The 23,925-nt window shown below is 39.8% G+C and overlaps 3 protein-coding genes across 4 annotated transcripts; 1 reads left to right on the top strand and 2 right to left on the bottom strand.

Moving 5' to 3' along the window:
- Window positions 1–1,835: 1,835 nt before the first annotated feature.
- On the top strand, window positions 1,836–5,798 carry LOC128503034 (gastrula zinc finger protein XlCGF52.1-like). The gene is made up of 5 exons (XM_053473044.1): window positions 1,836–1,955; window positions 3,024–3,108; window positions 3,706–3,819; window positions 4,069–4,182; window positions 4,718–5,798. The coding sequence occupies exons 2-5, from the start codon at window positions 3,030–3,032 to the stop codon at window positions 5,677–5,679; spliced, it is 1,269 nt and encodes a 422-aa protein (XP_053329019.1). The 5' UTR covers window positions 1,836–1,955; window positions 3,024–3,029; the 3' UTR covers window positions 5,680–5,798.
- A 2,949-nt stretch (window positions 5,799–8,747) lies between these two features.
- Window positions 8,748–16,491, bottom strand: LOC128503881 (uncharacterized). The gene is made up of 9 exons (XM_053474075.1): window positions 16,435–16,491; window positions 16,106–16,307; window positions 15,459–15,577; window positions 15,102–15,304; window positions 11,364–11,447; window positions 10,882–10,957; window positions 10,302–10,503; window positions 9,492–9,604; window positions 8,748–9,097 (listed from the first exon to the last, which is right to left on the bottom strand). Exons 1-9 carry the CDS (start codon window positions 16,481–16,483, stop codon window positions 8,919–8,921), a joined length of 1,227 nt encoding a protein of 408 aa, XP_053330050.1. The 5' UTR covers window positions 16,484–16,491; the 3' UTR covers window positions 8,748–8,918.
- Window positions 16,492–20,671: 4,180 nt separating this feature from the next.
- LOC128503362 (peptidoglycan-recognition protein SC2-like) lies at window positions 20,672–23,668 on the bottom strand. Of its 2 annotated transcripts, none has more exons than XM_053473431.1 (5): window positions 23,560–23,668; window positions 22,962–23,015; window positions 22,447–22,648; window positions 21,717–21,835; window positions 20,672–21,031 (listed from the first exon to the last, which is right to left on the bottom strand). In XM_053473431.1, the coding sequence occupies exons 1-5, from the start codon at window positions 23,594–23,596 to the stop codon at window positions 20,853–20,855; spliced, it is 591 nt and encodes a 196-aa protein (XP_053329406.1). In that variant the 5' UTR covers window positions 23,597–23,668; the 3' UTR covers window positions 20,672–20,852. The 2 variants fall into 2 exon arrangements, with proteins under 2 accessions (XP_053329406.1, XP_053329405.1); XM_053473430.1 differs by having other exon boundaries at window positions 22,962–23,048; window positions 23,560–23,665.
- Between the last annotated feature and the right edge of the window lie 257 nt (window positions 23,669–23,925).

The following is a 23,925-nucleotide window of genomic DNA, read 5'->3' as shown; positions in this document are numbered from 1 at the left end:
AATAAAATTGAATCAATAATAATTTTTTGCCTGCGGCATATGCTTGGTTACATGCTACTTTTTTCTGCTCATGTAGCGTGTGGCCAGGCATATCCACCTACGGGCTGAACGCTGCCACTGGAGCAGTGTCACATTCGCCATTATTGAATGAGCAGTCACCGCAGAGGTTCTTCAGCCCTGGGTCACCTAGCAAGGAGTGGGGCCCTAGCTAAGCAGACAGGGACTTAGAAGAACAGTGAGGAGGCTCGGGTGTAGGCAGGTAAAGTTTAGTTCGGAGTGGTAGTAGGCAATGCTCAGACAGGTACAAAAACCCGCGTAGGTTTTATGTAGGCTGGAATCACAGAAGAATGATACAGCATGCCAGGGGTTAATGCAGAATGGATTGTCAGACACAGCTGGGTTCGGTACAGTAAACAGGTAGTCACACAAGCCAGGTACTGTACACAGGTAGGGTAATGTAGGATCAGAATCACTAGGCCGAAGAGTAGTCAATGATAATGCAATGCAATGCAATGAATAGTAGGACCAGTAGGAGCAGTTCCAGAATTTTTAAATCTGGCGCCCAGCAATCCCCCCCGCCCCCCTTCATGTCACTGGTGCTCCTGTCGGCATTTCCAGGCAACAGCATTTTTTGGAATGCTAAAATGTACCTGCCTTTGGCTTAAAGTAACCTGGCATGCAGATAACAAACAATAATGTTTCTGATGTCCAACTTATATTATAAAAAGATTATAGTTTTACATATTTTATAACAGGTTAAGTACATTTTATATATTTTATCTATCATCCCTCTAGATTCCAAGCTTAGCAACCTCAATGACAATGGCGGACCTAGTATGAGGGTAGGACCACTGGTACATTAAGGGAATCAATTAGTATTCCATTACCTGTCCTTTTTTTTTTTTTTATAGTTAGTGGTTTTATTTTTCCAAAATGCAAAGGGGATAGGATTTTCCAGGAGAGTCCAAACTGTGTTATTCACACAAGGTCACAATACAGTAAAAGTGTAATAATACAATTCCAGCACATATTACATGGCACATACGGTTAGCTCATTGGTGGAAACCTGGGGACATGGGGAGATGGAACGGCCAGGGTGGGTGAGAGTAAAAGGGGTTGAGGGAGATGGGGCTAGTCCTCAGCCTCAGACCCTTTTGGGGTTGAACGACCCTTTCACAGGGGTCGCTTAAGACCATCGGAAAACACATATTTCATAATATATAATTTTACGGTTGGGGGTCACCACAACATGAGGAACTGTATTAAAGGGTCACGGCATTAGGAAGGTTGAGAACCACTGCTCTAGACTGTCCTAAAGAGAGTAGTCTCTCAGCAGGCTGTGACCTGCTCCCTCCTCAACACCATGCGGTTCATGGCAAACCATAGAGCGTCCTTTACACAGCACATGAGGCGCCAAGCATCATTAATGTTCCTGGAAAAAGTCCGTAAAGTACAGAGCGGTAGGACAGGTACTTTTTCTCTGTAGAGTCATCTCAGTACTGCTTTATCTTACTAATCGAGTTAGGCGATATCTTTACCACAGCCTTTTCTGCTGCAAGTGGTATTTTGTGAAATAACTTTTGGAGATATTTAATTTAAGTTCCTATTTGAGAACAGAGATATGTGGTAAAGTTAGCATGTGAGTTAATCTCCCCTCATTAATTCGTATTCTTTCTCAAACACAAATAAGTCAGTACGGCGCTAACTACATTTTTTCCCTCAGGATTCTTATCGTACTAGAAAACTACAAGGCGACAGAACTACAAGAACCAGAATGCTTTGCGGCATCTAGCTGACATCCAGGCCGCTCCTCCAATCAGGTTACAGCTGACATTCACGCCCCTTGTGTGTGTCTTTTCTGGTTATGGCTGCTGCTAGATACCTGCTGATCTGCTGATGTTATCATTATCAGTCCCTATAGAGGCTCCGAGAATAAAGAGGGCTTTGGATTCCAGGTAATTGAGTTATCTGTAAACAGCATGGTGTGAAAGGGGGGTGGCTGTCTTAATACCTCTTACAGGGTATTTAAATTGGGGTCAGAATTGCCCTGAATGATAATGAGGAATGTATTCTAACCCTACACAGTGGAGAGTATTAAAGTATGCAAAATTAACCCTTTCCTTGCTGTATGATTGCACACCATTGCTCAGTAATACCAATTTGACTTGCCAGATCTAACTTCAGGACAGCTTCACGTATTTATTATCTGGAGACAGTACTTTGAAGCTAAGATGTTGAGTCTTTTCTTTAATGATTCCAAAAATCAGGACAGGCTTTTCTTCTTAGTCACCCCCCGCATAGGAATAGCTGACCTGGTAGACGTTAGGGCACGTTCAATTCAGTAGTGCACACATTGAAAGAGGGAACAGTAGTATCTGCCATCCTGAATGTAGTAAATCACTCAAATGTTCATAGGGTTAAAAACTCCCATCATGCATTAGATATATAACACATTTTTCTGCTTACTAGAAAATGATGTGAGCGCTAAATAGTCGCACAAAGAGCGAGTAGATCAAAGGATCACAGAGTGCACCAGAACCACCGGCATGAGACCTCGCGGACGCTGCGGTGCATTCAAATCTTACGGTTTCCCCGGCACAACGCGTTTCGCCCCCTCCAAAGGTGCTTGGCCGGTGACATTAGTGACCCCACTGTAAAAGTGTGGCTGCAGTGTGCCCGAAGCCATAAGGAACGGCTACCGACAAGGTAAGGGCGAGGTGTAGTTGGTAGAGAAGGGTGTGAAGGTGTAAGAATGTTTTTGGGTGGGTGGGTGGTTGTGCGTGTGTATGAATGTGTGTATGTGTTATAGTGAGTGTGTGTGCCGGTGTGTCTAATTGACAAAAATGCACAACTTACCGGTAGTTCCAATAAATTAATGGTTTGATGGTGACAGTTTCTATACCAATTTAAGATGTTGACGGATGTTAAGAAAACCCCTAACTTAGCTCCATTTACAGGTGCCTATTATTATTTGAGGAATCTTGTGTAATCTTTGTGCATTTTTCCTTTTTTATTTCTGCAAGGAGAAAATGGAATGCTTAGAAAAGGAATCCAAAAAGCTTTGTGGGCATCCAGCGATGGAAGATTCCCAGTCCCCAATATCTCCAGGTAATGGAAGTATTAACGTTAAATATGCAAAATAAGGGTATGTTTAATTTTACTATCCATTCGATATTATGTACGTTATTTCATAAAAAATGGTTAATCACCATGGGTAACGTCCTGGATGTGGTGGCGAGAATGTCTACATCGTATTAATTTCTGGTACATAGTAAATGGAAAGGGCATGGTAGGAAAGACTTATCCCTTAGACATTACTAATACTCTAGAGACCATTCCCTTTAGCCTTTTGATGTGATACCCAAAGAGCTCTCAGTTTATCCACCCGGACAGACCACATACCCAAATGTCAGGCTGTGATTTGACACCAAACCTTTCACAATCCAATTTTGCAGATTTATAGTTAAACAATTATTTGGGATTCCCTTTTAATAAAGGGCTAATAAACTGGGAACGATGTGATTTTCCAGTTTAACATTAAAATACAATTATTATATGTAAAGAAGAAACCTCTGAGGTCTCTGACGGCCCATTAAATGGAATGTAAACATGTATGGGATAGGTATATGGCTCCTGAATCTACGACAAGACCAACAACCGGCCAAACGGTTCTCATCGGCTGTCAAATTCTAAATTTCTTTGTAGATTACGCAACTAGGAGGTCGGAAATTGTGATTAAGATCAAACAAGAAGATGGTTCCTATGAGACTGAAGATCTGCAGAATGAGGAGAGTAAAAATACTCCAGAGGACAGCTCAGGTAACTCTTATAGACGTCCCAGTAAGTATCCATCACACGTCCCAGGTTCTCATGGTGGGAGTATTCATGGCGGGGTTCATTTATTTGGGTTTTGGGGAAAATATGTGTATTTGTTACTAATCAGATCTTAGTGTTAGTAAAATACATTATTTTAAACATAAACCATGCTGCATTTTATTTCAAATTTTTTTTTATTAGTTCTGAAAATCCTACAAATAAGTGAAAAAATATATATTTACTTTGTTCTAGGATTTGCTTCTGTGAAGCCTGAAATAATTATTAAAATGGAACCAGGAGATGAAGAATATATAGGATGCGGCCAGCAGTCAGAAGAGAGAAATCGCACCCCAGGGACCAGTCCTGGTAACTTACAAATAGCTTGAGAAACTAGACGGGTTTTACGAGTGTAGCATTGGTTTAAAAAGAGTTCAGTCTGCTTAAAGTGTTCATTTTCAGGGAGACTTTCCCCGATTTACTGTTACAGCGTACTTTAAAAATTACAAGATGTCTTCTCTATGACGACAGGCACTCTTTGCTTGCAGGTAGCAATCTGGTAGTAAGCAGACAGTAATCTGGTAGCAAGCAGGCAGTTCCTGCCCTTGCAGTGAGCAATTAATTTTTTTAGAGGTATAGACGATCTTTACTCTCAGAGTGCCAGCCATGTATGTGGTATGTAGCTGGCTCAAAAAGGGCTTGAGTGCCTACGTTACAGAGAGAACTTTTCTGTAGTGCGGGGAAGACTGCTGGTCGGCTCTGGAGCCGTCTGGCAGCCATTCCTCAAGAGGTAGTCGCATGTGTTTAATAGAATGTAAAATATATAGGCTTAAGTTTAAAGTCCCTACCAGTGTCCTTAATATGAAGTCTGTTACGAGTCTTTGCTATCTTGTTTGTTTTGCAGATCGATCTGTGAGCAGTGGAACTCTTGAAGGGTCTCATTCTTCCGCTTCGTCCCAAGACTCCATGAGCGTGATGCAGAATTACAGTGGCACAGAAAGGCTGCATTACTGCTGTAGGTGCGGGAAAGGTCTTCCTTGTAACGCAGATCTTACGGAACATTTGAAAACGCACACGGGAGAAAGACCATTTCCATGCTCCGAATGCGGCAAACGTTTTTATAAAAGGTCCAATCTGGAACAGCATCAGAAGATCCACACTGGCGATAAACCATTTGAGTGTTCACAGTGCAGTAAATGTTTTATCAGTAATGCCCATCTTGTTAGACATCAGGTAACCCACAATGAAAAGACTCCGTTTATCTGCTCAGAATGTGGGAAAACCTTCTCAAGGAATTCTACTCTACTTCAGCATCGGAGAGTTCACGAAGTCAAGAAACCTTTTCCCTGTGCTGTCTGCGGCAAAGAATTCACTCAAAAGTCAGACCTTGTGAAGCACACAAGAATTCACACGGGAGAGAAACCGTTTGGCTGTGGGGAATGTGGGAAATGTTTTAATCTCCGGTCTAGTCTCGTAAAACACGAGCGGACTCACACCGGGGAGAAACCGTTCGCGTGTCCCGAGTGCTGGAAGCGATTCAGTCAGAACTCACATCTGGCCAAACATCAAAAACTTCACAGAGGAGAGAAGCCGTTTGCCTGTCCCCAGTGTGGGATACGGTTCATGAGTAACTCCGAGCTGGCAAGACACACGGTGATCCATACAGGAAGCAAACCCTTTTCCTGCTCGGATTGTGGGAAATGCTTCAGCTGGAAGTCATCCCTTGTGGAGCATCTGAGAATCCATACAGGGGAGAAGCCGTTTGGGTGCTCTGAATGCGGGACGCGCTTTAAGAAGAGGTCGGCCCTTGTTAAACATCAGAAAACCCATGCAGTCGAGAAACCGTTTGATTGCCCTTCAAATTGAGACTTAAGACTTAATATTAGACTTTGAATATCTGCATACATGTTGTGTTAACATGGTGCAGCCATGCAGGGTATGATGGTTCTGTATAAATCTAATAATAACATAATTTTGAAACGCTCTACATTTCTCAGAGTATTTTTACCTCCGTGTTTTAAATTTCCTGTGTTAATTACTAACCAGTGCGCAAAAAGGGAGGTAGTCACAAAGGCATAATGAGCGCTGCATCAGGTTATACTTAAAACTGTCAAATTGTTTAAAAATGGTAACACAAAAACACAAAAAGGGAAGCAAAGCCTAAAAAGCTGGGGGGCTGCTGAAATGGCCAATAAGTACATATGACAAAGCCAAGGAATGAGTGCGCACCAGGCAATTACTATTCGAAACCACCTAGCTGAGTCATTAATACTTGGGCTTCCGTCACACCAGAGGGGGCTTTCAATTGTCCAACTGCTTCAGCTCCATGATAACCAATACAGCCATGTTAGGATTAGATAGGACTACTAAACAAATATGGCGTATAGTGTGATGGAATCCCTGATATTTATGCTTTGGATCAATGCTTTTAAATAGTATTTGTTAAATGTGCGCTGATGAGACAACCTACTACTCCATTGCGGTCAATGTGAGTAGAAGCAACAAGTCGCAGTATTCAGCTAGCCAACATGCGATTGAATTCCCCTTCTTCCAGTGACTTGACTGGGAGCTCTGCTTCTCTTATGTAGGAAGCACACTTGAAATACCTGTTTTCAGTAGAGGCGGACTAGGCAGGAGTAAAACGAGACAGAGGTTTCATTTCCTAACCACAGTTATGAATGAATGCCCCCCAAAATATATCCAGTGTGCAACAAACCATGTGTTTCTTGGCTTGAAGGAAGTCATAGACCGTTAATGCAAATGTTTTTTTGCTCTGCTGATCTCGATTAAAACAGCTAGACTGATGTTTTTAAAAGGTTTTATAAAAAATTAGTTCTGGGGGGGAGGGGGAACTTTTGCATTGTTTTTAAATGTGTAAATATTTATTGATCTAATATTTAAGGTGCAATATGTAATCGGTTTTTAGTGTTGTTAATGCCGTGTGATCTAGTCTTGACAGTCAAGTGAAAATAGATCACCTTGTAAAAAGGATGTAGAAATGTTTTAAGACATGTAATTATACATATTTATGTTATTTAAATACCTTTTAGTGATGTAATATTACACACATTACATTTACACGTATTACTGGAGTGAATTGTGATGTGTGACAGGTGTGATGGTTGTGTGAGGATGTTTTAGTGAGTATCTCTATGTGTGTTCTAGTATGTGTATTGGTTACCGGGGGAAGCAGCAGGGGGCCACTTGGCTTTACTTGCCCCCCCAGGCCTGAAGGTGCTAGCCCTCCCCTGTGTCCATGTGTGCATGGAGGACCTTATCGGAACCCCTTAGCGATGTTCACTGAGCCAGAGCTGGAACTGAATGGAGCCAGAAGAGATCTTTGTTGACTGGAGTTAATGAAAAGCGCACAAAGTAACTTATATTTTGTTCTGCTAAAGTTTTCTTGATCAAAATAAAGTAAGAAATCATTCTTAGAATATGATCAAACCTACTACATTAGAGAGAGTCTAGGTCAGTTGGAAGTTAGAGAATTATCTACATATACTAGGCAATCCTGTTTTTAATTTTTTCCAATTACAGAATAAACAGTCTATAATAAATAAGAAAGAATACAATGTTATAACAACAAAATATTTGATATTTTACCAAAGATACACAAAGAGCCTGAACACCTACCAGGAAGGCCCATAATGGGGGGTAACGATTAGATCTTTCAGCTCATAGCTGGCTTTCTCTATGTCTTTCCACCACCATCTTGGGTGGTGTAAAAATTATTTGAAATTATAATAAAGCCGCAGAGCTAAAAATCTGCCCATAATTGAATGAACAATACTCACTAAGAACATACAAAGCGCTCAGTATGCTGTCTTCTTCTTTCTTCGTCTTTCTTCTTTTTGTGTCTTGGCAGGATCCCACCCCTGAGCTGCCAGCCCTAGAGTGTGCTTTGTATGGACTGATGATTGACTTTTCTCACTGTTATGTCATGGCTAAAGCACAGGAGTGTCAGTTATGCCATCAACAATCCAATAATTATCCATTAGGAAACAAGAATAACACCAAAGTTGCACAATTGCTTGTAACTGCATCCTATCTTTTTTTTTTTAAATGGCCATTCAAGGTCATTGCCAAGGAGAATAACACATCTTATTGTTTCTTCGATGTAGAAGGAAATTAATTGCACAATCTGCATTAACTACATAATAACATTTACGTCATGTATTCCACGGTCAAATTGAGGCTTTGACATTTCATTTTATATCACTTTTTATTGTATGAGTACAGTTTGTAGCCATATTTCTATTCCAGAAGACGACTATTATTCCCATGATTGATAGCGTTATCCAGTAGAGTCATGAAAAGAGGGATAAAAAGACTAGCCATGGAGGTGAACTTAGTCATTCCTCAGGAGAGGCTCACAAGAATATGTTGTGAATTCATAAAATATTCAAACTCTTGGGTTAGCCAATGCAACATACAGTAGATGCTAACTACATCCTATGCGTAGCCTAAAATGATCTGCTTATATAAATTATAGTTTATGATAGTGTTGTTTAGCAAATTTCAGTATGTAGACCCAAACACAAATTGGTAGGGTGACTTCTTAGCTGAGTTTGCCCGATAGATACCTACAAAGACGTATTAACCGTGTTGGTGGTGGATAGTTCTTTTGTCTTTACCCATTTATGTCCAGTAGATGTTTACATAAATGGAATGCTGATGGTCCCCCATGGAAAGAAATATTTAGATATTCAATGACCATTTTCTACTTTTTTTTAATTCTATTTTATTTATTTTATTCCTTTAAATGCCACATATATTACTTGGCCATCGTGTTGGTCACTAAGGCTTTAAGAAAACATTTAATCCAAGTAAGACTGCCGCTGTGAACCAAGTTTGTACGTTTTGGAGGTTTTTTTTTGTTTGTTTGTTTTATTTTTTTTATTAGGAGTTTTTTTTTAAATATCCAGAGGTTTAGGTTAATTAAACATCTAGTTGGAATGAAATAAGACCACGGATCTTGTTAGAATCAGGACATTTATTTAGAGGCTTAACCCTTATGTCCTGTAATGGAAATCATGAATTAAGATAATAGGGGTAATGTAGGGTCTCAACAGATTAGGTTCTCGAGAAAAACAATAGTAATTTTAAGCCTTGAAATGAGGCCAGGTTTTAATTATATCGTATAGCTTGTCTCCAGGGCAATCAGTTTTACCCAGATTGCGATGTCCCTTCAGGATATAATCTTTTCTGATGTAACCGTTTGAAACGCCGCAGTTGATCAGGCTTTTAACTGCATTTAGAGCCTTCTTGTTCGGAGCTCGTTCTGGAGAAGAAGAAGAAGAAAGAAAACAATGTGAGAACAGAGGAGAGGGAAAAAACAAAACCGACGAGTGATACATGATGGCGGAGAGGAGAGGTAAGTCAAAAGTGAGACTGCATCAGCATATCTAAAAGAAAATATGAAAAAATTAAATTACACAGTAAAGGTTTTTTTTAGAAATTTTCGACTCATTGAAATCATTATGCGTTGTATAACGGGCCAAACTTTGCAGGTGATTTTATTCAGGACCAACTTTGCAGGTGATGCCAAATAGGTTGGCACTTCTTAATACATAGTCAAGTAAGGCAGTTGACACTGCGAGTGTTTTCAAACATCTGCCTTAGTGAATACCCCCCCGGTCAGTATCTCCCATCTTACCGCAGGCCTCCAAACTCACTTGAGAAGGTTCCAATAACGCTGATTCCAATGGACGGTTGGCTATAAGTGGGAACGCCTTGGGTTTTCCATCCACGACCTTCATAAACAAGCCCGTCTTCTCCAACTAAGAAGCTGCATGCGCGTATGAATACACATGTAGACATTTATCAACATATTCTATACTATATCCACAAAACACATTCTCCCTTTTCCCCTCTATAGGCTGAATCCTCATTAATTACCACGTGCCCCACTTTCAGCTGTTCCCCATTCTTTTTTCAGAACCACGCTACCCCAGTGTATTACAGGTGTTAATTTTCTTCCACTTCTAGAGGACAAACTTATGCAGGGGTGCAAGCGTATCCAGTAGGCTGGACCATTATATTTAAATGATGGGTCTCCGTGTTTTATGTGCTGTAGTCCGGAGTGAGAAACCTCACTAACCTCAAGATCTATTAACAAGAGAGCTTCGATGTCGGAATAAAACAAAGAGGCAGAATAAATCGAGAGAGAGAAAAAAGAAAGAAAGGAGGTGAGAGAATGAAGAAAGAATGTGAGTGAGGAGAAATAAAGCAGGGGTGGGAAGATAAAAGAGGAAGATAGAGTGTGAGAAGATAGAAGAAAGAGAGAGAGTGAGAGAAGAAAGTGAAAAAGTGCTTGTCATTTTAACAACAGGCACATACTGTAGGGATATTTTTATAGAATTCTTGAAATAAGTAGTAAAACAGTTAAACAATTGGTCTCTTGTCCCTTGTTGTCTAGATCTTTATTACCTGAGAGCCGAGTATCGACCCAACCAACACATTTTTATTAGACTTTCAAAACTCACTTGTATCCAATATCACAATAACCTCTTTTATCGATGTGATAGCTCTGTATACTCTTCACTTGTTTGATACAAGCGGACTTCGAGGTACACGACGCCCCAGCTGTGTGGTGGATCAGCACTAACGGAAGGGGTGTCTTTAAACCCACAGTGCATTTGGTGCTTCTTGCCCCCCAGTTAGACTTGGAAACAATGGTGGGGCAACCTGAAAGAAAAAAGGAAATGTTAAAAGGTGGCAGATACGCCTCTCCGTGCCTATTTCACAATGTTTACAATTTTATAGTTAATTTTAATCCTTCGGTTTAGTCTCATTACAAATTGGGAACGAACGGCGTAGTGGGAACTCTATCTCTACGACCCAATGGGGGACAAAAAGACAAAGCCCCCCAATACTAGAAACCAATCTTTCACATGATAGGAGCAGAAAGATGCAAATGGACATATATTGGTGCTTTTAATTAATAATGCTCTAACATTTAAGGGCTAATAAATGATTGTATTAAAAGTTATAAAGTTATAAAGTTTAGTCAACTCCATAAAAACCCAGAGATTGAAATCACAATGACCAATATCTATTACCTACCTTGCGCAATGACGCAGGAGGCTGACAGAAGCGCGATGACGAGGATCATGGTGTAGATATCGCAGAGAACACAACGCTACCTTGAACATGAAATGCACAAAATGTACAGATTTAAGGAAAGGTTGTATTAATACAAGAGCTCTATGTGTATCGAGTTGTGAAGAAACATTCTTTGTGTGTAACACCACAACATTGCGATTCTCTGCAGTTGCTGGAAAATATCGCCAACCTGGTGATCGCCCAAGTGGCTCAGTGCGTACAAAATATTTACTTACTGGGTATCGATCTACGGGACCCCCTGTGAGGCAGGAAAGTGTAAAAAATCTGTTAAATCGAATAAACATTTGACACAGAGCGATCACAGTGTCACACACGTGTAATGCATTTAAAAACACTCGAATATACACACGACGACATTCTCTAGACTTAGAACGTTAGAAATAGGCTCTGTTAAACGTTCTAAAGCCATCGTGGTAACTCACCTCTGCTGCTGGGAGTCTTCTGACGCTCTCTCTGCTTCTTATATACGATCCAACATCATCTTTGGGTGGGGCGTTAGTAGATTCCTTTCAATAAAGTATCATGTGGTTTACGGGAATCTGTAGCCATGAAAATATTGATTAACCAAAATCCAATTAAATATTTAAAGACGGAACCCCAGAGAATGTCCCTTATACCATAAGTATATATTGATGCTTTAATCATATATCTGACATGTTCACATCACCACCACTAACTGTTCTAATTAGGCATTGCCAGTCTCAAATATCTTGTGTATATCACATGTGTCATACCCTTAAAAAAACAAGTGCTTGCCCGTGTAACTAGGTCACTCCAATTACATGGGATATTACACAATGATACATCACTTTAATTATGACCTTTGAATGTTTTAACATGACCCTTTAGAAGTTGCGGACTTATAGTTGAAAGTTGCTTCTTGTTTTTTTTTATTTTGGGTCTTCTAAGGTTCATGCCTATCAAGACCTGTCTGGCCCTCCTTTAGACTATGCGCTCATTTAGAGCTCTACAAGCTACACGTGGTAGATAAGATTTAATGTTGACAAATGTAAAGTTATGCACTTTGGAAAAATAAATAAATGCGTGAATTATATCTGAAATCTGAAAAACTTGAGGTGCTCCAGAGCGGAGATGCACTTTAGGGCAGGCTATTAAGTAGCCGTATGTTCTAATTTTTTTTATGTTATTCATTTTTAAAACTCAATTAACTGTTTATGCTCCATAATTATCAGGAAGAAGCGGTGTTCTAATTTTACCTATAAATACAGCCTGGAATTTTTTTTAAGTTGCTTCCGATGAGCTTAGTATTCGAACATGTCCATTAAATAATTATACCGCTTAACACAAATAGCACCTGAACCCTATATTTAAAATAATTGTATTCCACCTTTAAATAAACATTTCAATTAAGTTATATTGTACCTTGTGCTATTACCAAGGAACCCCCCCCATATAAAGTCATTATTAGGATTTAATCATTTCAAATAACTTAACCCAATGTATTCTAAAGTTAAAAGTCACAAAAAGTTATTGTCTATTTGGCCAGGTCATCTACGTTTTAATAGTTCTGATCCTTCTCTTCTTCAGCAGCCGTACAATATATCGTCATTCTGCCCCCATGAACAAACATAATAAAGCCAAGAGAAGCGTGTCTTATGGGTGTTGTATGATCTCTAACTCAATGCCTTACTGTTCTCTTCTTGAGTGTAGCTGGGGCTTTGCTACAAATCAAAGCCTTGGAGCTTGTTGGTTATAACCAGTTGACTGGGTCTGCCATGTCTGGGAGAGAAAAGAAGGAGGTTACTCGGCTCCGGACTAAAGAAGACAATGGAAACATGGGCAGAATGCATATGTTTTCTTAATGTGAGGTCTTAGGGACTTATTTTTTGTGTATGGACGTATTCATATGTTTTTCTTATGTAAGTGTGTATGAAGAAGTCAAAAGCTCCTACTGAGCTGAAAGGGTTTTCGAACTGGAAATTATTATTATCACATCTTAACACCATTTAATACTTTGTACTGCACGCCTATAACTCTGACCTTCCTCGGAACCACCTGCTTTTCACATCGTAGCTGACAGACTTAACACTTTTTATTGTTTCTTTGCTGTAGGTGCAGCCACGTCGTTCATTTTAGTCCAAGGACCGAATGCAGGCACATTGTCCATGTAGCCCTTTTATTTAAACATTGTCCCTTTGCGCTATTAACTACACATTCTGGTAAATACACCGTTTCCCCCCTCTTTTACATCAACAATGAACTTTTGATAGCTTAATATTGATTAATATAATACATGTTTCCTTTAATAACGAATTGTGAAGCTCTCCTTAAGTTCTAAACTCAAAAAAATATTGAAAACCAACCAATGTGATTAATGCATTTATTATTACGGTATTTTGAAGAGAAATACGTAGCAGAGAGACAGGGTAATAAAGCACTTTTACGGCTCTAAGAATTTCCAATCAGCTGTTAATAAAAGCAACAGGATTATTTAGCCAATTGTTAAGTTATACATTAGATGTTAAGCCTTGAAATGAGGCCATTTATTATCCAAATTATCCAAATTATCCCTTCTACGGTTACCTTGTCATACACTTTTTTTTATTTTCTAGGCTTGGATATGTCTCATCAACTCGACTTCTAGGCCACCTAGCCCCCCCAATACCCTAGAGCTGAATATCTACCCCCATACACACACATTTTTATTACAGTTTCTTTTTTATATAAAACTCACCTGTATCCAATATCACAATAATCTCTTTTGTCAATGTGATAGCTCTGCGTAGCCTTGACTTGTTTGATACAAGCGGACTTTGAGGTACACGACGCCCCGGCGGTATGGTGGATAAAGACGTACTGGACCGGTGTCTTTAAACCCACAGTGCATTTGGTGCTTCTTGCCCCCCAGTTAGATTTGGAAACAATGGTGGGGCAACCTGAAAGAACAAAGTGACGTAGGAAAAGTTGGCAAATACACCTTTCTGTGCCATATCTCTCAACATCAACATCTTTAAGCATTGTTCTTAATTCTCCACCTTAACTTTATCCCAAAGCAAGAATGAGCAGAGTAGTGGAAATCTCCGCCACTCAATGAAGTAAACTAGACAAAGCTACCCAATGCGATAAAATAAACTTTTGTGTAAGAGTTGCAATTGAACATACAATACATTGCAGCTAAAATGGTTAAAAAGAATATCATGTTCAAGAACTTTACCTGTACTCATTTTTTATAGTTATCATAATGCCCTAAGGAACCCCTACAGACATACAAATGATATGCAACAGTTCTAAATTATAATAATAGGAGATGAAGAATCTGTGTCATTGGGCTGACATTGTTCAGTCTTAGCACAACTGAGAAATTACGTTTAAGTCAGATGGATTTATAATTTTTCCCCCTAAATGGGAAATCTGTATGATAGGTGATGTCCAAGCAAGCCTATGGATCGAAACTGTTGATCAGTCTATGGGATAGGATCATCTTTGTCAGAGCTGAGGGCCCGATCACAGACATGTCTCAACTTTTTTATTGGATACCCCTTGTTTCTTTTGGTCCAGATTATCCAGCCGGTACTCACGGTGATGAGATGGATGTGAAATAAAAGTCTCAGTCCTTTACAGTATGGACAGACAATAACATAGGCTTTTAGTGTTGTTTGGGGATTATTCACTTAACCCAGAAAAATCCCTAGAGAACAAATCATTCTGCCCCATGGACTGGAAATGCCCTCTTTGGAAGACACAGAAATTACTTTTACACAAACATGGAATTGAAACCATGTGGTGCCCAAGGGTTAACTGAAACCACCCAGGGACCTTGGACAAAAGTATTCTGTGGGCTCTCAACACAATGAAAAAATATTTCTGCTCAGGTGTGTTGTGATTTCCAAGTGGCCAAGGTCCCTTCCGGTGCCAGACGCTCTGCCCATGACTGACTATTTTGTTTTCCTTAAGATATATTCCATGTCTGTTGTCACTTATGCTGGAGCAATCTGTCTTTACAGCCTTCGCTGTCGGAGGTGTATAAAATATCAATGACATCATGGGAGTTTTCGGTAGTTTTTATAATCAGCATTGTTTATTTGGTGCTAACAATTTATGCAAAGCCTGACACAGTAGAGGAGGTATGACTCAAATCAACAGCAATAAACTGATTCAGAACATGGAGAGAGCCCTGCTCAGAAGCTTCCAATCTAATCAATATTGTTTATGGAAATGTGTGCGTATGGCCTAAAATTGGGCCAGGTTTGGATAATTTTGTACAATTCATTTCCTGGGCCCTCTGTTTTATACACATTGCGACGTCCCATTAGGATATAATCTCTTCTGATGAAGCCTTTTGAGACTCCGCAACTGATGAGATTTTTAGTTGCATTTAGAGCGTTATCGTTCGGAGCTCGTTCTGGGGAGAAAAAAAAGAAAACCAATGTGAACTTAAAAGAGTATGAGTTTGGGTGTGAATGACACTGAATGGAATCAATTTAGAAATAAAATATTGTTTTATCCCATTTTCCTGACCCTGCATCTCCATAATTACCCCAGTCCTCCAAACTTACCGGTAAAGGTTCCCATAACGCTGATTCCAATGGACACAGAGTTGTAGTCTATGGCGTGATCTCCACGGGTATTCCAGCCCCGACCTTCATAAACAGCTCCGTCTTCTCCAACTAGGAAGCTGGATGAATCAACAAGAGATAGAAATGTAGTTATATATCCACATGCCCTTCCTCCATAGTCTTTATTGCTCATTGTCACTGCATATTCTCCTAGCTTCTTTGATTAGTCACTATCCTTACAACAAATAAATAAAAATATTATTTAAATATTAGTTTTTCACAAGACGAAGGAGAATAATTTGTGTAAAGGAAGCTACATCTCATCTTAGATGTCTACTGGCAAACAAGCTGAGATACAAGTTTCTTCTGATGGCTCTACGCCAAGGTCATCACGGAGCCTACAGAAGAAAGATGCTGGGTTATGACTTGATGTCTTGATAATGTTGTTCATTTGGGGTCAGCACAGATCCTGGTTTCTCTGTGTTGTATTTGTCATCAGAGAAAAGCTTGTAGAACAATTGTTTTTTGTTATCCCCTGATCCCTATGTATAGCCCTTTCCTTCCCTATGACATAATACATGCCGCAGTTTAATATATACCCCAAAACATGTTTTTTTTTTTTATCATATTTTGCCCTCAAAACTCACTTGTCTCCAACATCACACCAGCCGCTTGAATTCATGTTATTATTCTGTTCAGCTTTGGCTTGGCCAATACACGCAGGCCTCGAGCTACACGATGCTCCAGCTGTATGATGGATGATGACATATTTGACAGGTGTGCTTAGACGGGCGGTGCATGTGCCTCTTCTTCCCCCCCAGTCAGACTTGCTAACGATGGTGGGACATCCTGGGAGCAAATATAGAAAAAAGGTGAGTAACAATGAGAGGATATCCCTGAACACATCCTTATTCCCTCTATTTCTTAATCAGTGGCACAAAACATGGGACCATGGAGATCCTGAACCAGCACTTACCATGTGTGATGGCACAGAAGACCGACAGAAGGGCAACTAGTAATATCATGGTGTTTGTATGACCCAAGAGACGCAATACCTGTGAAAATAAATATTTAAAATGGGTGTTAAGTGACCCTGCAGTAAAGAAAGAAAGAATGCTCCTGGGAGATAAAGGGAAAGAAGAGGGGGAAGGAGAAAGGAAAATCGGTTAAATCAATAAAAATATGACACAGCGTTGTCTTGGTGCCACACAATGTAATGCATTTAAAACACATATAACAATATGCATGTAGACTTAAACATTATACTCGTTAGTCTCTCCTATTAGAGAAATGACCTGATAAATGTTTGGCTAAATAGAATTTATATGACGAAGCCATCCTGGTAACTCACCTCTGCTGCCGAAAGTCCTCTGACTGGAACCGTCTCTCTTATCCGCTCTTTTATATACATTGCATGGGTGGCACAGGAATGCATTCTTATGGTGACAGCCCATTTAATTTCATATCATTTTTATTTAATAAGATCTGGAACCGACTCCTAATTCCAGAGGCGTATCTACTGAAAATAGCACCTATGGCAAGCCCAGAAATTGTGCCTGTGTCCAAATATCTAAAACACATTTACTAGCCCCTGCTGCCCATATATATATATATATATATATATATATATATATATATAAATATTAGTCCCTGCTGCCGATAGCGGGTATAGATCAACACACAAACCCAGATCAATTGAAATTCACTTGTGATCTCAGCACTGAAGGTATACATCAAATAAACAGAATCAGACATACAAGTCCTGTATTTGCAGGTATACAATAATAATATATGAAACGTAGCATCGCAGGTATAGATCAACTGAATAAGACATATTAACCCTGTATTTGCAGGTACACATAAATAATGTATGGAAACATAGCATAGCAGATATGGATCTACAGAATAACACAAAAACCCATCTTTGCAGGTAAAGATCAAATGGAATTCACATAAAAACTCGGCATTAAAGGTATATTTAAAACCCCCTAAATTACAGGCATAGATCACAGGTTGCACACCCCAAAGCCAGCCCTGGCGTCCACACTGCCCACATAGAACCTGGCCAGCACCCAGATAACACACATAAGATTTGCCATCTTTGTCCCCAAATAGCCCAGCACAAATCAACTTTGTCCCCAAACAGTCCGGCCAGTGCCATCTTTGTCCCATATACACCCTGCCTGTGCCATCTTGGTCCCCAAGGCTCAAACCTCCTGCTAGTGCCATCTTTGCCCTTTCACAATTATACATCTATGATACACAAACACTTTTACAGTCACTCACTAATTCACACTTTAATTCAGACAACTCATCCACACATTAACTCATGCACTCCCTCATTCACTCAATGCATCCACACATTAACTCATGCTCTCCCTCATTCAGACAATTCATCCACACATTAACTCACACTCTCCCTCATTCAGACAATACATTCACATATTAACTCATGCTCTCAATGAATCCACACATTAACTCACACTCTCCCTCATTCAGACAATACATTCACATATTAACTCATGCTCTCCCTCATTCAGACAACTCATCCACACATTAACTCATGCTCTCCCTCATTCAGACAATACATTCACATATTAGCTCATGCTCTCTCATTCACTCAATGCATCCACACATTAATGCACACTCTTTACTTATATCTACCCCCTTTCCCTCCCCTATCACTTTTTACCCGCCTCCCTCATCACTTTTTAACCGCCTCCCTCATCACTTTTTAACCGCCTCCCTCATCACTTTTTAACCCCCTCCCTCATCACTTTTAAACCTCCTCCCTCCCTCATCACTTTTTAACCCCCTCCCTTATCATTTTTTAACACCCTCCCTCCCTTATCACTTTTTAACACCCTCCCTCCCTTATCACTTTCTAACCGCCCCCCTCTCTCACCTTGAAGTCCAGCGACGGGAGCACGATGCTGCTGTCTTCCTGCACCGTTCGCTGGTGCACTTATAAATATCTGTATTATAATCCACTATGTTGCAATCTATGGAGAGAGGAATGAACCCGGGTGTTTGGCGATTTGTTTCCTGAAGATCAGGTTCAATAAACTGGCATGTGGTTTCCGTGATTTGGTGACCACGAAAATATTGATTCATGGGCACCAAAATCCAATTAAACATTTAAAGGCTTAACCCCGGGGAACATCCCTTCTAATCTATATAGCGATGCTTTAATTGTAATTGTTTCATTCCCAAAATGTTGGGACAAAAGTATTCTGTGGGCTCTCCATTTAACACACAATGAAAACAATATTACGGTGTCTGCATTGAGGTGGTGGAGTGGGCGCTTCTACTCAGCTCCTAGTATTATAAGCCACCAAATGCAATTCTCAAGCTTTGAGCAGACGTTAATGAGTTCATGCTAGCAGCTAATGGTGTTAATGATCCCAGTGCTTCTTCATATGGAATGGTTTCTGTATAGTGTCTGCAAACAAAGATGTGTAATAAGAGCTGAAAGAAAAGATAAAATAATAGAGTTTGTACAATATGCAGTCTGAAGCGCCACTTGGAGTTTTTCCAACAGTGAATTGGATTGAACAAATGCCTCTTGACTACCAGTTAATACTGTATCGCACATAACACTTACTTTAAGGCTCATGTTTGATGCAGTATATGCAAAATGAATCCATATATAAACAGAAAAACAGATTAACCCCTTAATGACAAAGCCCGTACATGTACGGGCTCAAAATGCATTGTTTTTAATGGGTTTAGGGACCGCCCATTGTCCTTAAGGGGTTAAATGTCCCAACGCACGAAGTGTTTTTACTCATCTATGGCCCCATATATTCTAAAGGCTGTTCCTGGAAACGTATGATTTTACCACATTCAATAAACATGAATCACATCACACAAATAGTATCTGCATCCTATACTTAAATCAAATTATTATAATTAGGCGGGATCACACCTTATAAAGAGTCATTATTAGGCTTTAGCAATCTATAATAGCTTAACCCCATTTATCTTAACCTTAAATAACACGCTCATGGCAACAAAAGATGTACGTCTTTGTGACTAGGTCATTTTAAATTTTTATTGTCTTCTTAAATATTGTCTCTGGCTATTTTAGCTGAAGGCATAACCATTGTGTGTTTATGTGTGAATATATACGATATATACAGTATATATATATGACCAGATGCCAGTGCCTCAGAGACTTCAACAAAATGGCAGACGGACTACAGTTAGTTTGGGGCGAGTGGTAGACAAGAAGCATGTTCCACCGTTGTGATATCCTTTCAGAATCCAGCCCAAGCAGCAGGACGCCTCTTAACACAGCTGTAGAGATTTCTGGGATTTTTTCTCACCTTCGCACATGGGGAAGACTTTAGATACCGATTTACTGATTACAAGGAAAGAAGTTCCTGTAAGAGGAAGTATTCGTTATTGCGGACTAAGAGATGTGATTTTAGAAGAAAATCTAAGCCGTACATACTGAGATCGCTTAGTCTTCCCTGATACTTATTGCAATAAGAGAATTGAAATGTGCATGGGGTAGATACATGGCTATCCTGAGTAAATTGCCTAATGGGAGGGTAGCAAAAGGATGTATTAGGACTTGGAGAGCTTCCCTACCCTAGATATCCAGCAGAGGGCGCTCTTAGTATTGCCACGCATCAACTCCATTCCATTCGATATATTCTTCCGCACAGAGAGACGGTGAATGGGCAGTTACTCCATCTTGAATATTCCTAATGAGATACATCCTCGCTGTTCTCTCTCATTTTTAAATATACGGTGCTTTGTACAGTTTTGCGGGGCACTACAAACTTAATCATTCCATCTTTTTAATAAATACTAATTCTTGGGGCGGAACCCTGGATGCCCTTTCTGGTAGACACAGAAATTACTTTTGTACAAACACACAATCTAAACACCAGCCCCACTAGGCCCGACTGGTCACACTATAAAAAATATTTCTGCTCAGGGGGGTAGGTGTTTTATGATTTCCAGGCATACCTGGGAACTCAAACGCTTCTTCTCCAGGTCACTAAGGGGACGCAGGTAGGAGGTCCCGCTGACGTCCGTGGGCATGGGGGGTAGCCAGGTAGCCGGAGCCAGAAAGTTCCTACGTATGTTTCCATGCGGCCCAGGGCCCTTCCAATACCCTCTGCCCATGACTGACTGACTATTTTGTGTCTTTACAGCCTTCGCTGTTGCAGGTGTATAAAATATGAATGACATCATGGGAGTTTTCGGTAGTTTTTATGATCAGCATTGTTTATTTGGTGCTAACAATTTATGCAAAGCCTGACACAGTAGAGGAGGTATGACTCAAATCAACAGCGATAAACTGATTCACAACATGTAGAGAGCCCTGCTCAGAAGCTTACAATCTAATCAATATTTTTTATGGAAATTTGCGCGTATGCCTTAAGCCTTAAAATTGGGCCAGGTTTTGATAATTTTGTACAATTCATTTCCTGGGCACTCTGTTTTATACACTTTGCGATGTCCCATTAGGATATAATCTCTTCTGATGAAGCCTTTTGAGACTCCGCAACTGATGAGACTTTTAATTGCGTTTAGAGCGTTAGCGTTCGGAGCTCGTTCTGGGGAGAAAAGAAAGACAACAAAGTGAACTTAAAAAGAGAGCCCGAAAGGGGATTTAAACTAAAGTAGTGATCTGTGACAGAATGATGGCAACAAAGACAAAGGGTAGACCAGATCAGGTCAACTGGAAATGGATTAACATGGGAAGGAAAAAAAGATGACCGCCATCTTTAAATGTAAATGGCATCAACCTATCTGATATTTCAATGAAAAAAATCTATGCACTATGGTTGTCACTTTTTTAGTATAACTAATGAAACTACCTGTAATAATTTTTTAGTAGACAAGGTTATTGCAGTCATGGAAGCTGAGATCAGTGGCAGACTGTGGCAATTTTAATCCATCCTTACAAAGATACCTGGTCCAATTAACAACAATGAGCCAATTAACAATAGGTAGGATATAATTTAACAAGGGGGAATAATATAATGTCTTTAGAAAATATCGCTAAAATATTTTAATCTGTAAATACCGTTACATGGATTATTTAGTGTGTAGAATTGTAAAACGTAGAATTTGGGAAAAGCGGCAGATCCATTTACAGAAAAGCCCCAGATCTGCTGGGATTCGGTACATTCAAAGAGTGTGAGTTTGGGTCTGAACGACACAGAATTGAATCAATTTGTAAACTATTGTTTTTCCTGACCCTGCATCTCCATAATTACCCCAGTCCTCCAAACTTACTGGTAAAGGTCCCCATAACGCTGATTCCAATGGACACAGAGTTGTAGTTTATGGCGTGAGCTCCATGAATAGTCCAGCCACGACCTTCATAAACAGCTCCGTCTTCTCCAACTAGGAAGCTGGATGAATCAACAAAATACAGAAAAGTAATTATGCATCCACACACTCTGTTTGGGTATAAATATTAAATATGTCCTTCATCCCGCCATTTTTACCCCTTTATTGCTCATTGTCACTGCACATTCTCCTAGCTTCTTTGATTAGTCGCTATCCTTACAACAAATAAATAAAAATATTATTCAAATATTATTTTTGACAAGACTATTCCTTTATGTCTGACAGAAGAAGGAGAATAATTAGCCTCCCCTTCGGTGTAAGGAACGCTACATCTCTTAGGTGTCTACTGGCAAACAAGCTGAGATACAAGTTTCTGATGGCTCTACGCCAAGGTGATCGCTGAGCCTACAGAAGAAAGAAGCTGGGTTATGACTTGATATCTTGATAATGTTGTATATTTGGGGTCAGCACAGATCCTGGTTTCTCTGTGTTGTATTTACCATCAGACACCCTATTAATCTCCAGGAGGAGATGAGGTTGAGCGGGATCACACAACGTTGCCATGCTGTCTGGTCATGTTAGTGTTTGTGTGATGGTGTGCATTTCTGCGTATGTTACTGTATCTGTCTGGCCCCAAAACCCGTATAATCATATCTCTCCCCCCAAAACTCACTTGTATCCGACATCACACCAGCGGTTTGTATTGATGTGAAAGTTCTGTGTAGCTTTGGCTTGGCCAATACACGCAGGCCTCGAGCTACACGATGCTCCAGCTGTATGATGGATGATCACATTTTTGACCGGTGTGCGTAGACGGGTGGTGCATGTCCCTCTTCTTCCCCCCCAGGCAGACTTGCTGAGGATGGTGGGACATCCTGGGAGCAAAGATAGAAAAGGTGAGTAATAGTGAGAGGATTTACCTAAACACATCCTTACTTCCCCTAAAGGGACAATCTAATGTTTTTTAATAGAGCCACTCAGTGGCACAAAACATTGGACCATGGAGAGGGCAGTTCATTATGTTTTGGAGGTTTGAAGAATACATAGTTCAGTGGTAAATAGTAAATTCCCAATAAAGTAAGTAGCAAGGCTTTTGCTTAATTGTTTCCAGTACAATAAAGAGGCAGCATGACAACTATAATAATTATACAAGTAATACATAGACTTAAACAATGAACAAGGGCTTACCATGTGTAATGACACAGAAGACCGACAGAAGGGTAACAAGCAATATCATGGTCTCTGTGTGTGTATATAACCCAGGAGACGAAATACCTATGAAAAAAAACATATTTAAAATCTATGTAACGTGAAACTGCAGAAAAAGCTCGAAGACAGAAGGCTTCGGAAAAAGATAAAGTGGTAAGGGGAGAGGAAGGCATGAAAGAGAGAGGGGGCAAGGGAGGTAAAGAATTATATATGTATGTATTTTTGTATGTTACAGTAAGTGTGTATGTGTAAGTATGTACGTGTTAGCATATGTGTGTATGTGTGAGTGTGTGTTAGATGGAGTGCGTGTAAGCATGAGTGTGTAAAAATGTGTACTCCTAATTTATGTCTCCCAACTTCCAAATTCTAAGATATATATTAACGTAACAAAAACAGAAAACATCAGTGTTCCCAGTGAAAATGAATGCAACTTTTCCAGAATTGTTACAATTTTACGCTATTGCATTAAAAAAAAGTTTATATGGCATTCCTTTGTGTGTCCGTAAATGTATTTCTTGTGTTAAGGAGGGTGTTTTTGCTAAGGTTGATTTATAATTTAGAACCCCTTGTAACTCACCTGTGCTGTGGGAAGTCCTTCGAATGCAACAGTCCATCTCCTCCGCTCTTTTATACACAATCAGGCTTGACGTTCGGGTGGGACCGGCATCTAAAAACCTTTTAACATCAGGTGTAATTAACGGATGTCATTTTCATTTAACACAAACTATGGGGAAGTGGAAAGCACACATATTTCACAACCCAGATAAATATGAGCAAAATCGGCCACAATATTACAACATAGACTGAAAGGGATGAGTTTGTTTGGTCAAACAATACGAGAAAAGCATGTTTATTAAATTGAAGTATGGTTGACATAGATCAATAACCACAAAAGACATAACACATTCACTTACGGAAACAAAAACAAAAAATCAAATAAACC

Source organism: Spea bombifrons, chromosome 8 (assembly GCF_027358695.1).
Source record: "Spea bombifrons isolate aSpeBom1 chromosome 8, aSpeBom1.2.pri, whole genome shotgun sequence".
NCBI lineage: Eukaryota > Metazoa > Chordata > Amphibia > Anura > Pelobatidae > Spea > Spea bombifrons.
Note: the sequence above shows the minus strand (reverse complement) of the source record. Positions and strands in the feature narration are given on the sequence as shown.